We start from the raw sequence: 15,326 nt of genomic DNA on the forward strand, positions 1-15,326 counted from the left end.
AACAGTTAGATTCGAAGGCCACTGCTAGGCAGAGAGAATCACACGCCCGGTCGAGCTTGGACGCTCGGCTAGCTGTGTGTGTATCTCGATTCTCTTTGTGGATTTTATCTACTACCCCTTGCTTTGTAGACCTGAGAGTGCTCAAGCTTTAATCTTCGTTTGGCTCGACTTAACGTCCTCTTTTTCCTTGCTTTGCGATTTGCTGTCGTTGTGCGCATCGACTGTAACACAGACCTGGACAATCCGCGATACCAACACTGTCAGACTCGAGCTGAAGCGCGCGCCCTTGGCCTTTTCCCCAGCTGGAGAAGCTCGTATTTTCTTAAGAGAAGGAGGAGGGGGCGGTGCAACAACAACAAAAGAGAGGGGAGAGCATCACGGACGGTTTCTCTTTGGTGCCTACCTCAGCGTCTCCTACCTGTCTCTGCCCTTTGCTGAAACGCAAGACACACGTACACCGTTCCCGAGGGAGGGAACAAGACGTCGCGTCGAAGCTGACGGTACCTTTCGTGCAGCCGAAAAAGGGAAGAAGGCAGTGACGTGTGAACTTGAGCTGGCTGCCATTTACCTCTCCCCTCCTTTTTGTCCGGTGAGGAATTGTTCACTGCTCCTGGGCTCCCACGTATCGGTGGTCTCCGCCTGCCCGTTCGTCTGTCTGTCTCTGGGTGTCTGTGTGTGCCACGAATACGAACAGGCGGAAAATCAACACGTGCTGCTACGTTGCTGAACGTTTCCTTTTGTTACGGCTTTTGTTCTCTGTGTGTGTGTGTGGTTCCGAGAGGTCGGCAGTCTTTTTCTCAAACGTGGTCCACTGTCGCCTCTCTGATAACATCAAGAGAACGGGCAATCGAAAGAGAAGAAGGTGAGTTTACGAAGCGCAGACGCGGCTCGAGCGACAGTGAAGGGCATGCCAAAGGGAGTCTGTAACGCTTTCCGCGTCTCCTTTCACACATCCCCGATTCGCTCCAGTGAGAGGTGACAATCGCCCTGCGCTTGCTTCTGTTTACCTTGCCTTCTGTGTGGCTCACGTTGTGTTTTTTTTCGTGTGTGGTGATCACCCCGCCCCCCCTTCTGGCTTCGCTGCATTCATCCTCGCCGGTGCATCTGTCGACGTTCTCGGACCAACGAGCCCTCGTCCCCTCCTCCCCAACAGCCTTTCTCGCCCGCCCTTTTTTTTTCAGCGCCTCCGTCTGCTCCTCTCGCCCTCATTGTCGACGTTCGTCTGCTTAAGAGTGTAATGCTGTTTCTCCCTTTTGGTCTATTAGGCAAATGCTCACCCATCTGACGCCCCGCAGCGGGGGCGTGACAGGGCTCGAGTTTGAGGCAGCGGACCGTGTCGAAGGGTCGACGTGTGCATCAACTCCGCATCAGAGAGGCGCCGTCGACGCAATCGACATTCCGAAGTCCATGGAGGGCAATCCGCTGACGACAGCGGCACCGCTCTCTGAAACTCTTCCCTCCATGCAGGAATTTCGGCCGCTACGTACTGGCGCGTGTGCTGGCGCTGTTTCCCGGCCGCGCGAACGCATACGCGACAAGGCGGGGCTCAACATGCGCGACGTCTTATCCAGCGAGGGTGCACCGCGGAGCCACACTACGCGCTCTCACTCTCGGGCAGCGCGCGATGTCGGCGCTGCGTTGTCCCAACCTGCACTCCGTGCAGGTGCAACAGCCCTGCGTCCCACGCACATCCCAGGCTGTGGTGCCTCTCTGGAGCGGTGCGGCCATGGCGAAACTAGTCGCGCGGTCGACCGCCACGATAACCGGTGGCCGGACTTCGTGAATGCACGTCGCAAATACTGCGACAACACTCAGCCCACGGCGGCAGGCGAGGATGGCGTCCTTCTCACGGAATACGAGGTGGACCCGGCGGATGCGACGGTGCGGCGAACGCTGGCGCGCGTGCGGAGCAAAAATTGTGTTCTGCTCTTCGTCTTGCTGGTCATCATCGTTGTGCTGGCCGTTGCTGGCGGAGGAGGTATTGGCTTTGTGAATAGGCATTACACAACACTGACGCATCGCATGTATCTAGAGATGGGCGAGCGCATGATCCTCAACAGCTCGATTATGTTGCTGAAGAATTATCACGAGGCGCTGCAGGCGGACACACACAATCTCATGACCTTTGTTCGCTCCTCGATGCTGCGTGTCTCATGGCAGAACGCAACGGAGCTACAGAACGCCTTGTATCGTCCCTTTTTCGACGCATGGTGGACGTGGCTGTACTCCCCGAACGCTACAAAGACGCACTCCATTTATGTGCCCATGTGCGACGAATCACTGATCAACACCTCGGGCTGCTCTGTCATGGGGCTAGCCATTGCATGTATGCCGAGCCGCACAGCGCCAAGGTGCGTGTACATGCGCTCTGACGAAGGGAATAACTCGCGTATGGTGGCCCACGCCATCGACTTTGACGAAGCGGGCGCTCCGCACATCGGGGCCTTTTACAAGTACATGCCGTTGGAGGTGAACTATGTGAGTAGCCACGCCAACCTCTCTTATAGCTACTTTCTCAACCCAGACTTCGCCATCATGCCCGACGGTTCGGTGCATTCCACCCTGAACATTCGGCGGCAGGCAACGGTGAGCGGCGTCTTGGTTATCTGCGATACAGGCAGCTTCCTTGACAGCTGGTTTCAGAGGTTTGAGAAGGGGCTCCAGAAACACACGGAGAGCTACTCGATGCTCTTCAGCGTCGACGGCACCATTCTCGCATACGGCAACGACGATGTGGCGCCCCTGTATCGAAAAGCGAAACCCCCGTGCCACGCGAGCGGCAGCCCGTGCGCATTGCGCGAGCGCGGGGATGGCAGGAGAGCGATGCTGGACAAAATGGTCAGCGCGTTCACAGAAACGCTGCAGGGCACCCAGACCCTCGGAGACGGATACCTGCTGGACGATCCGTTCACGCTGACCAGGATAGTGGACGACTATGTTGTGGTCTATCAAGACTACTTGCGTTTTGCCACGGGCAGGAAAGCGACCACTGTCTTCCTCGCCGCATACGCGGTGCCGCTGGACACCTCGCTGAGCCGGGAAGGTTACGTGCAGATTGTCATCTGCGTGGTCATCATCATCATCTGCATGTCCCTCCTCGGTGGTGTTGCTATGGCGGCTGTCAACCAGATGCTAAATGTGGTGGAGGTTATTTCACAGCTCTCCACGCACGCTGCGACATACGACACCAAGCGGATGCGCAACGTGCTAGATCGCCAGAAGCCGAGTATGCTTGCCCGTCTCATCACATCTGCTGAGATTATCAACTGCGAGTTTCAGCTCATCCTCACGAACTTGAATGCGTATCGTCCATTTCTGCCGCAGTCGCTGCTCACCAAAAGTAACTTCGCCTTGTCCGACGAGTCGCTGGAGTTGCCCATCCTGTCGTGCAACGATGTGGCACTCAGCGCGGGCGCTGCAGACGAGCTCTTCGTCCGCGAGGAAGGGGCGCCCGAGGTGTCGCCGCAGCCGTTCGGCTTGCGAAATGCCCTCGGCGGCATCTTCGCGAGCCCCGTCGATAACTCGCGACTCCTGCAGCGCGGCTTTCACCGGACGAAGTCCACTATTCTTGTCGTTCGTCTTGCGAACGTCGCCCTGGACGCGGGCGACTCCGTCGATGTGGTGAACCTCTTTGTGCAGACGGTGCTGAATCACTCGACGAGCGCCAACGGCGTTGTAGAGGTCATCGAGTTCCAGAAGATAATTATATCCTTCAACTCGCACTTTCCAGTTCCGCGGCATCAGGAGAAGGCCTGCTTGTGCGCGCTGGCGATGCGTGAGACGTTCAGCGGTCTGGGGTGTAGCGTCAGCATGGGCATCGCGTCAGGGTACAACTACGTCGGCACCACTGGCACGGAGCACCAAAAGGCACGTATTATCATGGGCGAGAGCGTCGTGGCGGCGCAGTCGCTGACGAGCCTTAGCAACTACCTCGGCTGCTCCATTTTAGCCACCGACCAGGTGGTGTGTGAAGCTCTCGTGACGGCTGTCGCGGTGGATGTGATGCAGTTGTACTATGCGCATGACAAGCAATGGGTGCAGTACGGTGTCTCTGAGATCGTTGGTAATCGGCAAGTTGCTGTGACGCCAGATATGCAGCTTGTCAACTCCGTCTTCAAGCTGGTGCGCTACCGCCGAGCAGAGGAGGCACTGGAAGCAATGCGCGAGTACATGAAGCTCGCTGCGGAACGGCACGAGATGCTATCGTGGCCAGTGCGCCGCCTCCACGCCTTGGTGGAACGTCAGCAGGAGCTGATCAGTAGTGGCTATCGACGGCAGCGCCGACATTGGCAGCACCTCGAAGGCGAAGAGCTCATCGCGGATCACCTTTCCGAGGTGAGGCAGTCCCACAGCTCGCAGTGGCAGCACTGTCTCAAGCCCGCCGGCAGCACCACCGCAGAAGATTCCCAGACGGTATTCCCAGGCAACAGCAAAGTTGCCTCCGGCGAGTTTGGCCTCGTTCCCAGTGACACCTTCACCGCGGGCAGCGAGGCGGCTCTGGCGCGGGCGTTAGTGGGAGAGCAGTCAAGGCTCATCATGACACGGCGGCAGCAGCTGCTGCTGTCAAGCTCGCACTGCAGCGAAGATGCCCTCTTTCCTGTTTTCATGCTCAGAGGCAGCGAGGACGAGGAGAAGTCGCAAGCCTCGTCGAGGTCGTCATTGCCGCAGGACGGCGGCGCGGCAGGCAACGCAGAGGCTAGCGGAACGGATTCGGAGGAAATAAGGTCGGTGCTTCGGCATGATGAAAACGCGGTGGCCAGAGAGGAGGGCAGTGTGTTGTGCGTGGCGACCCCACTGCCGCCATCCACCGTCTCGTCGTCATTGCATGGAAAGCTGCTTGACAAAGGGGAGAGCGCGCATAGCCCGTCTGGCATATCGTCGACCCTATCGAACAGCCACCGACACTTCGCGGCAGAACGCCAGCGCAGCAGGGCGTCCAGCTTCGTGAACGGCGATGACTGTAACGCGGGTGCCTCAGCAGCGTTGAGAGCGCTTGAGCGCAGCGCTGGGGAAGGACTCTCTGCCTTTGCCTCGAACGTTGGCACCAGTGGTGGCAACGCTGGCTGCGCGTTGGGATCGGAGCTCAGGCAAAGCACTGAAAACATCATTGTTGCATTCAAGACGCACTATCGCTGCGAACTGCCGGAGCATATCGTGTCGGTCAGTGGCCAGGTTTTCCACCGCACCTCGCGGCTTGTGGGGCGTGGGTCCTTTGGCGAAGTGTATCTCGTGGTATCCGAGGCTGGCGCGCTTGGCGCTATGAAGGTCTTTCCACTAAATGACAATAACGCTCCTCAGCTTATCCGCGAGGTAGAGACGCTATCGCAGATGCGGCACGCGAACATCGTCGGCTACGACTGCTGCGCCGTGCAAGACAATTTCTTCTTCATTATTTGCGAATACATGGCTGGCGGAACGCTCCGTTCTCTCATTCAGAGTCTCGGGGTGGTCCCGGAGAGGGCGGCGCGCAAGTACGCCTGTGACATGCTGTTCGGACTTGGCTACCTTCATCAGCACTCGTGGCTACACTGTGACATCAAGCCGGAGAACATTCTCATGACAGCCGACGGCACTTGCAAGCTGGCAGACTTTGGCGCCGCCTCACTAGGGCGAAGTTTGACGGATGCGGCACCGGTGCGCGGAACACCGAGGTTTTCGGCTCCAGAGGCTATTCTCGGTATCTGGAACGAGAAGGCGGACATCTACAGCTTCGGCATCACAGTCGCTCAGATGGTGACGGGTGTGCACCCTTGGCACCATTACAAGGAGCCTGACCACCTTTTCGTCGCGCACTACGCGGGTGAAATACGGCACAGTATGCAGACGGGGACGCCATGCGCGATGCAGCCAGACCTTCCAACGAGTCTGCACGACAAGGAGCTTCAGAGGGCCATCCACCGCTGCTGCGAGTTCGATCCCGCTCGGCGCCCCACAGCGGAGGAGTTGATGACTCTGCTCTCATGATCGCCGCCACGTTTCTCTGTCTCTCACTCTTTTGTTCTAATGTCGTCCAACGCTGTGCTCCTCTCAGTTAAGTGTGATTTCTTTTTTGATTCAAGACTTTTTCGTTGCGCGCGAAAATGTGTCGAGCTCCCATTTGCACGCACTAATCTCCTCCGAAGCTCTCTTGGCTTTGCATCCCATCTCGTACACTCCCCTCTTCTCCCCCCTCATCGATTGGCTTGGCCTCTTTTACTTTCATTGCCGTCCCCTTCTCTTTCTCTTTTGTGCCCCCCTTCCCTCCTCCTCCTGCGTTCTGGTTGCGCTTCGCGCGTGCAATCGTGTCTCACTTCGTTGCCCCGTTTCTCCTCGCCTTCTGAGAATGGTGTTAAGCTGATATGCGTGGCTGCCCATTCAGCAGGCAACCAGCAGTTGCCGTTAGCTCACGCACAAGCGCCAGCGTCCTCCCTATTCCCTCCCCGGCAAAATGGGTGGTGGACCACAGCGGAGAGAGGGGGGCACGAGGAGTAGAAAGTGTGGAACTCGCCGTGGCGTGAAGGCGCCTGCGGTAAACTCTGTGCGCCACCTCGTGGGCGAGAAAGAAAAATACCGTGCTTCACTCTCCTGAGACGATCAAAACTGCAGAAGGCGTCCGCTCATGTAGGCATCTCCCCGCCTGATTGAAAAATCTCCATGGCCGACGGTCTTACTCCGCGGGTAGAAGCGAGCGCACGCTTCCCCTTTCCCGAGATGTTGCTCTCACCCTGTTCTCCTTTCGCTTAGCGTTTTCTCACGCTTGCTGAGTTACTGCATATTCGCCTCTCGCCCCTGATGCCGGTTGTGGGGGGGGAGGAGGAAGGGAAGAGGGGAGGGGGACGGACACCACAGTGTGTAGTGTCTCATGCCCAAGTACTCCGCTCGGCGTAGGAAGAAACTACGCAGTTCCCCTCCACCCCCACCCATACATGCAGAACCGCCTTGAGGGATGGCGAACTGTTGGTTATCAACGATTTGGAGAACAGACGAGAAGTATGTCGCACGACATCAGCCGGCGCTTACACACTGCGTGGCGCTCCCTCGGTAATGCGTGCGCCTGAGCGACCCCATTGCGCCTTATGTAGGATGGGCGAAGCATCGGGGTGACTTGTAGGCATTGCGCCCGTCCCTCATTGCCAGCCGCTGATCTGGGGCGCGTGAACTAGCCCTGCTTCAGAGGGACGCAGCACACGACAACAGGCGTGATGGGAGATGCTGTGGGGTGATCCGCGAGGCGAGAGGTAGACATGGTGTTGAGGCGCCGGAGCCCGGAAGGTGCTGTACCGCATGCTCACCGGTGCCTCGCACCTAGGCGCTCAGATCTGTGGCAACTCCAGTGCGAATGGAGCTTCGCCGACGTTGCTCGTTGGAAAGGGCGTGGGGAGAGACAGACATTTTTTCTCTAATGATTTGCTGTTCACGTACGCCTACGTCGCTCTCTCTCTCTGTGTGCTGTTTCCATGAGGGTGAGTAATTGAAGAGAGCTGAGGTTGGCTCGAAGAAAAGGAAAGTGGCACCAGCAAGGACTGCCCCGAGGCGCTGCAGCCGTGACCGTCGAAGAAGCACTTAACAGCGGAAGAGAACGCGTTGACAGAAGAGGGGGGTCACCTACGAGGGAGGGACGAGGCACTCTTTTTTGTGCTACGTGCCTATCCCACCCTCCCACCCCTACTTTATACCTTTCGGCTCCGCTCCCGTCCGCGCGTGCGAGAGCGGCCACTTCTGTGCAGGTGCGCCGGTTCTTAGCATCACCCACACGATGGCGTTGCCGTTTTTGGCTCTTCACCGGGTCGCTGTCTCAAAGTTTTTGCTTAGACCCAACACCTTTTTCGTTTTTGCACGGAATTACGCCGCACGTTGTCTTCTCCGCTGCGCGTCGATGAGAATGAGCGTCTGTGCCTGCGCACGCTGGCAACGACACGTTTGTGCACGCTTTTTTTTGTTTGCGCTTTCATCCGGTCCGTTCGCGGTCGCCTCCTGCTCCACAGATGGCGTGTTGCTTGCAGGGAACTATAAAAATCTCAGCGGAGCATTCCTGTTTTTGTGGCTTGGGAGAAGGAAGTCTATCGCGGCATTGAGCAACGGCGCTGCCCCCGTTGACTTGAAAGATGTAATCGATTCAGAAAGAGAGAGAGGGGGCTGGCAGCCCCCACCCTTTCTTTTTTCGTTTTCCGGAGAGAGCGCTACGTGCGGTGTGGGTCGCCAACGGCGCCCGAAAGACAGGGAAGCGCGTCCATTGTGGTTTCATGACGTTTGTGAGGAGGCGCGCACACAAGCACTCAAGTGAAAGCGGAAAGGAAGAAGGGCCAAGTGATACAGCCCACTCTGCTCCCATGCGATAGCCATCTGTGATAAAAGATGGCTGCAGCACGCACGAACAGGAGACAGAACGCGGGCCGTGACGTCAAGCAGGACAGAGGAGGAGCGGTTAAGGGGCGGAGCGGAAAAGAGGCAGCAATGGCAAACGCCTCCTGCATCGCATGGGACATGTGCGGCTCACCGTCAACTGTTTTCTTCCGCATGATGTCTAGGGACGCCCACGCGCTTCGACACCTTTGTTCTTCTCCCTCACAAATCCGCTGTGTTTCTGCTTGGTCTCCTCTCGTGGCTCTTTGGCCGCCTTTGGTGCTACTTGTCACGCGCCCTCTCTCCCTCAGTCAACCTCACTGGTACGGGGAAATCGACGGGTACACGATTGGAAGGGACGAAGCGTGCTCGATCGTATTAGCAATCAACATCAGGCGCTCTAGCAGGCGCACCTCAGACTCGCGCTGTCTCTTTTGCTCACGTGGGCGTGTGCATGCTGTGGCGGTGGTGTATTCCAGGTGGACCTACTTGAACGAAAACGTCTCCTGCCTCCTCCTCTTCACTCCCGCCACCTTTCGCTTCCGGACCTATAAGACTGCGAAGGCGGATGGATTACGTGGCTTGAGGGCAGCGGGCGACTGGCCGACCAATAGAGTGTACTCGCCTTGGCGCGTGCTTTCGTGCAGCCGATGCGTCGTTGCCGCTCTTCCCTGTGGCAACCACTTGGCCATCCCCTATTTGCCTCCCGCACGCATCGTCGTGACGTGGTCTTGCCGGCATCTCCGTCGTTGCCCGGAGCCGCGCCGCATCAGCTCACAAAGCGTTTGACCAGCCCCGCAATACAGGAGTGGTCTGTGAGCGCCGCGCAAGAAACAGTCCTCTCTCGAAAAGCTGTAAGCTGCGCAGAGCGCGTTGTGACGGAGGCCGAAGATTCGCACTCTGATAAGCGACCTTTCTATGACAGTGAGAGTAGACGCTGCCGTTTGTGCAACGCGCATCTGGAAGGCAGTTACGGCTCGCACCGGAGCACTGTTGGTCACACTGCGCGCATCGCACTTGTGAAGCGCACCATCGGTATGATTCTCACTTTCCTCGAGCAGACCTCGTCCTCACCGTCGTCGCCGCCGCGGCAGGGCCAGCGATGCTCTTTAAAGGACAGCAAGCGCATGTGCGCCTCCGCGTCGGCTCACACAGCAACGCTCCACACTCCCGCCTCTTCATGCTTCCACGTCACGTATGCCGAGTCACCGCTCTTTGCCGAGGATGGAGTGCCGAGTCGCAGTCTCCTCCATCATCGCCCGTGCGCGCTCCGCGAGTTTGACCTGGTGGACGTGATTATTCGGCGCTGGTGGCACAACCTGCATCACCCGCCAGTGAAGCGTGGAAGTCTTTCGTTCGACCGCCTCCTTTCACTTTCGTCGAGTGAGCTGCAGACGCGAAGGTGGCGCGTGCGCTACCTGCTCTACTTCCTGAAGTCGCGTGGTGTTCTCCGTCATTGCCTGACACTGAGGACGGATGACTCTGGTGTGGCGCCGGGCTCCAGTGAGCGCCTTGGTCGAGGTGAAACCTTTGAGCGCCTCGAGATGGTTGGCGACTGCGTTTTCAAGAGCCTCACCCCCGACCGAATGCACACCCTCTTCCCAGCAGACGAAGGCGGTCTCACGCCGGAGCTTCAGTACTTTGAGCGCATGCTGGATTCGAACTATGGCCTGCTGGCCATCTACGACTATCTCGGCCTCGATGACATTACGGGGTGCTTCCTGGCAAACAACAAGGCAAAGTCTGACGTGGTGGAGGCCGTGGTCGGGGAACTGAAGGTGCTGCTGTGGTCCACCGAGGTGGTGTGGGGCATGGAGTACTACCTCGTCCCCGGAGAGCGTGCCGCGCACGTGTATTTGCGAGCATTGGTTGCCCACACTATCGCCGAGCTGGGGCACATGTTGCTCATGTGGCAGCTGGAGACGACCCTGCGGAACTCCCGCGAGTTCATTCTCGAACACACCATTGCAGACTACTTGCGCACCGTCGCGGAAGGTCGGCATCTGGCGCGGGATGGAGTGGGCGAGTACAACTGGGCCGCGAGCCTCCCCAAGAACGCACCGCTGCCGCCGTTGCTCGCGTGGGAGCGGTGCCGTCCAGAGTTGCCGTTGCCGAAGGGCCATGTGCCACGCGGGAGTCGACAGCCTCTCTTCAGAGCGCCTTCGTCTCCTCAAGACCCACTTCGCAGGCTTGCGCCGTCCGCGAGCTGTATTCCAGAGGTCATTCGGCAGCACTATGCTGCCGGGAAAAGAAAGTGGAATCGAAGTGCCTGTCAAGCAGCCGTTCAAGCCCACTGTGGCTCTCTCCCTCGATCTACGCTGCCGCACGGTATTGGGGCCAACACGGCTGCTCTAACATCGGACGCAGCGTCGACATCGTGGCTCAGCTCACAAGAACTGCAGCCGTTGCCTATCGCACCGGCGCACGAGGGCGTCCCTTCGAGTGTACTGAAGGCGCTTGTGACTGCGAATAGTGCCGTGATTCTGAATGCGGCTGCGCACCCCGCCGGCATCACTTTGACCAAGAAGGCGGCCGTGTAGCACTCTAGCGTCACTTGGAGCTCTTTTTGTGTGTGTGTGTGATGTGTTGCTCGTCCCCTTTGCCAAAGTAAGCTGCCTCCGCACTGCGCGTCTCCCGTAGGAAAAGGCAAGAAGATATCCACAGCGACGGAGTGGTCTGAGAGACTCCGTCGCCGCCCTAAAGTATGCGTGCGCGTGTGTGGAAGGGCGTGGGAGGGGAAAGAAGGGGCCAGGCGGCGTATGCTCACGTTTTTGTTGATCTGCGGCGTCTCTCTTCTCAACTGGCGCGACCTCTCGCTACTTTTCTCTAGCCTTTGGTGCCCCACCCTCTTTTAGAGGCGAAGCTCACCGTGCCCCCTCCCCTCCTCCCCGCCCCGCCCCAAAGGTCATCAATGAAAAAGGCTTTGCACTGCAGAATCCAAAGGAGGCATCCGTCCTTGTCACGCAGACCTAGATGCCTTTGTAATGGCTGCCCGCACGTGAATGTGCACCCTCCTCACCTGGTCGAACCTCGCGCATGTCTCTCTTTACCTTCAACATTCCTGTCTTTCTCGCTTTTTCCTTCATGCGTGATCTTTGACCGCTCTCAGCCCATCTGCCTGGGCCCCCATCGCATTGTGCACTTCTGCTCTCCGAATCCCACACCAATGCACCCCTGTCATTTTTTTTGTTAACGGCTGCTCTCTGCGTTCCTGCCTATCGCTCCTCGATTTTCCCCTTGCCCTTTCTCCTGCGTCAGCTCCCCTCTCTCCCTCTTGAAATCAATGGGTGGCACCCGTACATAAGGCCCATTGGGCCATCCACTTTCGACAGCGGTGCCTCCTCTACCAACACCGGCGTGCTGAACGCTTTCCTCACACTTCTTGCGAGCATCACAGCGTCGGCTTATTCTCGTCTGGTCCCTTTGGCCCCTTCTCCCCTCTCCCGCTCCCTCTCTCTTTCGCTCCCTCACTCACCTTCGTCTCGCTGTGGGATTGCCTGCTGTTTCACCGCCGGTGATGAGTTCCACTAGCATACCACGAGGGGGCGTCAATCTCGAACCGCTTCTCCTCCACTTCTCTGTCGCTCACCCCTCCACCGCGAAGGCTTCCGTGCCGCGTTGGAATGGCCTTTCCGTTTGCTTATTCTTTGGAGCATTCTGCTTGTTGACTCCCCGTTAACATTCTGCACTTGTCAGCGCTTTTTTTTGTCCGAGACCCTTTCATCGTTTTTTTTTCATTTTCCCTTTTTTTGCTCTCACACTCCTCCTCCACCAGGCCTACAAATGCACAAGAGACATAGCTGCTTTCCTTCCTCACCGCTTTTCCAATCGCTCTCTCCGTGCTCCTTCATCTTTTTTTTTATTCAGGCACCGGAATAGGCTAACACGCGTGCCATCAGTGAGGGGCTCTCTTCAGACTACGCTACGCAGTTGCTTCTTCCAGCATATGGGGCGCGCGTGCCACGCGACTGAGTATCTCGATGTCTGCAGACTTGTACAACCCGCAAACAAGTTCGCGGCGGTCGCGCATCAGAGGTTGCGTGGGATCGTGCGTCTGCATCACCTGTGGCCTCGTAGCGCTTTTGATGTTCTTAACCAGATCGACGTTGGGTACGGCGCTGCAGGTGAGGTTACCGAGCGCTTCCTGCCCCGGCTCGGCAGTCAGACCCGCCCGCTCGACCTCAGCGCGCGCATTTGCCTTTTCTTTCTGTGAAAGGGACGTTTACGCGCACTTCCCAGAGGGCTGTCGGCCGCCACTCACGTTTCGCTTTGCTACCAGAGGTGGACGAGGGAGAGCTCACGCAAGGCAATCATCATCATGCGTGAACGCTGCGGCGCCACGCTTTGGCGCGGCATCATGATGGAAAAGGAGGAGAAAAGGTAGCAGTGGTGGTGGTGGTGACGGCGAATGGTGTCCTGTCCAGATGAAGCGACCCGCAGATACACATGCAGTGTGGACGTAAAGGGGAAAGTAGAAGCGGGAACGATGAAGGCGGAAGGGAGGAAACGCAACAGATGCGCTTGCTTGAAATTATCCGCGCACTGCCTCACGTGAGCGGATGGAGGCTCACGCGCATGAGCGGCGCATACTTGGCTTTCACTTGTGATAGCTGAGAGCAAAAGAGACAACGTTTTTTTATTTTATTTTTTTAGTCTCTCAGCGCTGCTGGAGAAACTGGCAGGTCTCGCCATTTGTTGCCGCCGCACAGAAAGAGGAGAAGCAACTTGACGCCAAGGGTGCTCTTCAGACCCTTCTCTTTATTTGCGATTTCGTTCGTTAACGGTGGCGGCATCCTCACGCGCGCAATGGCGAGTTCCTTTGCCACTTGCCACGAACTGGAAGTGGGCCCTTGTAGCTCTGCCCGCCTGCAAAATCTGCAGATTCCCCGCATGTCGGCTTGGCCTAAAGGCGCCTCTACACACACCCGTCTCTTTGACCCCCCGCTCCGCCCCTGCCTTTCACTCTCGCTCAACTCCATTCTGCGCTAACACTGAGTGCACTTTCCACCACACGTGGCGCTGCTTTCGTTTCCGCCCTTACGTGCAACGTACACCGTCCCGCTCAGCCGAGTATCCAAGCATGTCGCTCACGCTCATTCCTGATCACTTCCAGCACATCGTGCGTCTGCTCAACACGAATGTGGAGGGCAAGCGCAAGGTGCCGTTTGCGCTGCGCATGGTCAAGGGTGTGGGTATCCGCTTCGCGTACCTCGTGTGCAAGAAGGCCGGTATCGATGTGGAGCGCCGCGCCGGCACTCTGACCGCGGAGGAGCTGGAGAAGGTCGCCGAGATCATTGCGGACCCCGCGAAGTTCAAGATCCCGGACTGGTTCCTGAACCGCCAGCGCGACCCCAAGACTGGCAAGACGGAGCACCTGTCGAGCTCGATGGTGGACACCCGCCTGCGCGACGACCTTGAGCGCCTGAAGAAGATGCGCGCGCACCGTGGTGTGCGCCACGCGTACGGCCTCCGTGTGCGTGGCCAGCACACGTGCACGAGCGGGCGCCACGGCAAGACAGTCGGTGTGTCTCGCGGCAAGTAAGCTCTGTGAGGTCGCAGCTGGCACTCTGCGTTGCTGCACGGAACTGCTGGCGGACCTCCTCTGCGCGTGCTTTCTTCTTTCCCGCGTTACATTGGCCGAGAGGTGTAAGGGGAAGGAGCGGGGGAGTGAATCGCCAAACTCGCCACGTGCGCTGATGTGTCGGACTGAGAGCGCTTTCCGGTCCTCTCTGCGTACGAAATCTTTCTCATGATGATTTTACCTTTCACTCTTATTTGAACACACACACACACGCACACGCAAAAAAAAAGAAAATGGAAGACGAAGCACAACCCATAGCTGCATGCTTTCCGCAGAGGACGCCGTCCTCGAACGGCGGGGTGCTTGCGGGTACGGCGGGCACGGACGTTTTTCGCTTCTCTGCGGCTGCCGTTGTCCCTGTGAGGGTTCTCCCTCCCTCGCCACGCGTGCTGTTCTTCTGCGTGGTATACAGCGGAGTGGACTCCGCGCCTCGTGTGCGTGGGAAACGTCTGCGCGCAAGTCGCATCCGTAGCCAAGAGAGGGGGGGTGCAACAGTGTCGGAGGGGAGGTTGGAGGGCTATTCGGTTGGCCCCTTTCGCCGAACCGCTTCTCTTGATAACGGCAGTCGGATGCGCGGCAGAGAGCGTCCCGCTGTGGACTAGCGTCAAGCCGCACTAGCATGACCTCCTCCTCTGCCGACTCTCACCCACACCATATCATCTAGCAGCAACACACTGCTTGCGCCACGCCAACGTCTGCCGTAGTGCATTCGCGTCTTCGAATGCTCTCCTCTTGGCGTCTCCCTCTCTTCTCGCTCTCTCTCTCCCTCTCTCCCGCACCCTCTTCTCTCGCCCGTGGTTGTTTTCTCTGTGTCGATGATTTTACACCGAATGCTCAACACGCCGGCGTTGCTGGCACTCGATTGCCACGCTCCGATTTGACCTCCCCGACCTTACCAAAAAAAGGAAAACACAACGGAGAGAGTATCCAAGCATGTCGCTCACGCTCATTCCTGATCACTTCCAGCACATCGTGCGTCTGCTCAACACGAATGTGGAGGGCAAGCGCAAGGTGCCGTTTGCGCTGCGCATGGTCAAGGGTGTGGGTATCCGCTTCGCGTACCTCGTGTGCAAGAAGGCCGGTATCGATGTGGAGCGCCGCGCCGGCACTCTGACCGCGGAGGAGCTGGAGAAGGTCGCCGAGATCATTGCGGACCCCGCGAAGTTCAAGATCCCGGACTGGTTCCTGAACCGCCAGCGCGACCCCAAGACTGGCAAGACGGAGCACCTGTCGAGCTCGATGGTGGACACCCGCCTGCGCGACGACCTTGAGCGCCTGAAGAAGATGCGCGCGCACCGTGGTGTGCGCCACGCGTACGGCCTCCGTGTGCGTGGCCAGCACACGTGCACGAGCGGGCGCCACGGCAAGACAGTCGGTGTGTCTCGCGGCAAGTAAGCTCTGTGAGAACGCCGCTCCTTCACCT

At 58.2% G+C, this 15,326-nt stretch overlaps 4 protein-coding genes across 4 annotated transcripts; all 4 read left to right on the forward strand.

Moving 5' to 3' along the window:
• Positions 1-1,269: 1,269 nt before the first annotated feature.
• LSCM1_00093 (uncharacterized protein) lies at positions 1,270-5,964 on the forward strand (the record flags this gene model as incomplete). The annotated part of the gene is made up of 1 exon (XM_067317752.1): positions 1,270-5,964. The coding sequence occupies one exon, from the start codon at positions 1,270-1,272 to the stop codon at positions 5,962-5,964; it is 4,695 nt and encodes a 1,564-aa protein (XP_067173857.1).
• Positions 5,965-8,972: 3,008 nt separating this feature from the next.
• Positions 8,973-10,862, forward strand: LSCM1_00094 (uncharacterized protein; the record flags this gene model as incomplete). The annotated part of the gene is made up of 1 exon (XM_067317753.1): positions 8,973-10,862. The coding sequence occupies one exon, from the start codon at positions 8,973-8,975 to the stop codon at positions 10,860-10,862; it is 1,890 nt and encodes a 629-aa protein (XP_067173858.1).
• Positions 10,863-13,402: 2,540 nt separating this feature from the next.
• Positions 13,403-13,864, forward strand: LSCM1_00095 (uncharacterized protein; the record flags this gene model as incomplete). The annotated part of the gene is made up of 1 exon (XM_067317754.1): positions 13,403-13,864. The coding sequence occupies one exon, from the start codon at positions 13,403-13,405 to the stop codon at positions 13,862-13,864; it is 462 nt and encodes a 153-aa protein (XP_067173859.1).
• Positions 13,865-14,836: 972 nt separating this feature from the next.
• Positions 14,837-15,298, forward strand: LSCM1_00096 (uncharacterized protein; the record flags this gene model as incomplete). Its single annotated transcript, XM_067317755.1, has 1 exon — positions 14,837-15,298. The coding sequence occupies one exon, from the start codon at positions 14,837-14,839 to the stop codon at positions 15,296-15,298; it is 462 nt and encodes a 153-aa protein (XP_067173860.1).
• Positions 15,299-15,326: the final 28 nt, after the last annotated feature.

Source organism: Leishmania martiniquensis, chromosome 36 (assembly GCF_017916325.1).
Source record: "Leishmania martiniquensis isolate LSCM1 chromosome 36, whole genome shotgun sequence".
Lineage (NCBI taxonomy): Eukaryota > Euglenozoa > Kinetoplastea > Trypanosomatida > Trypanosomatidae > Leishmania > Leishmania martiniquensis.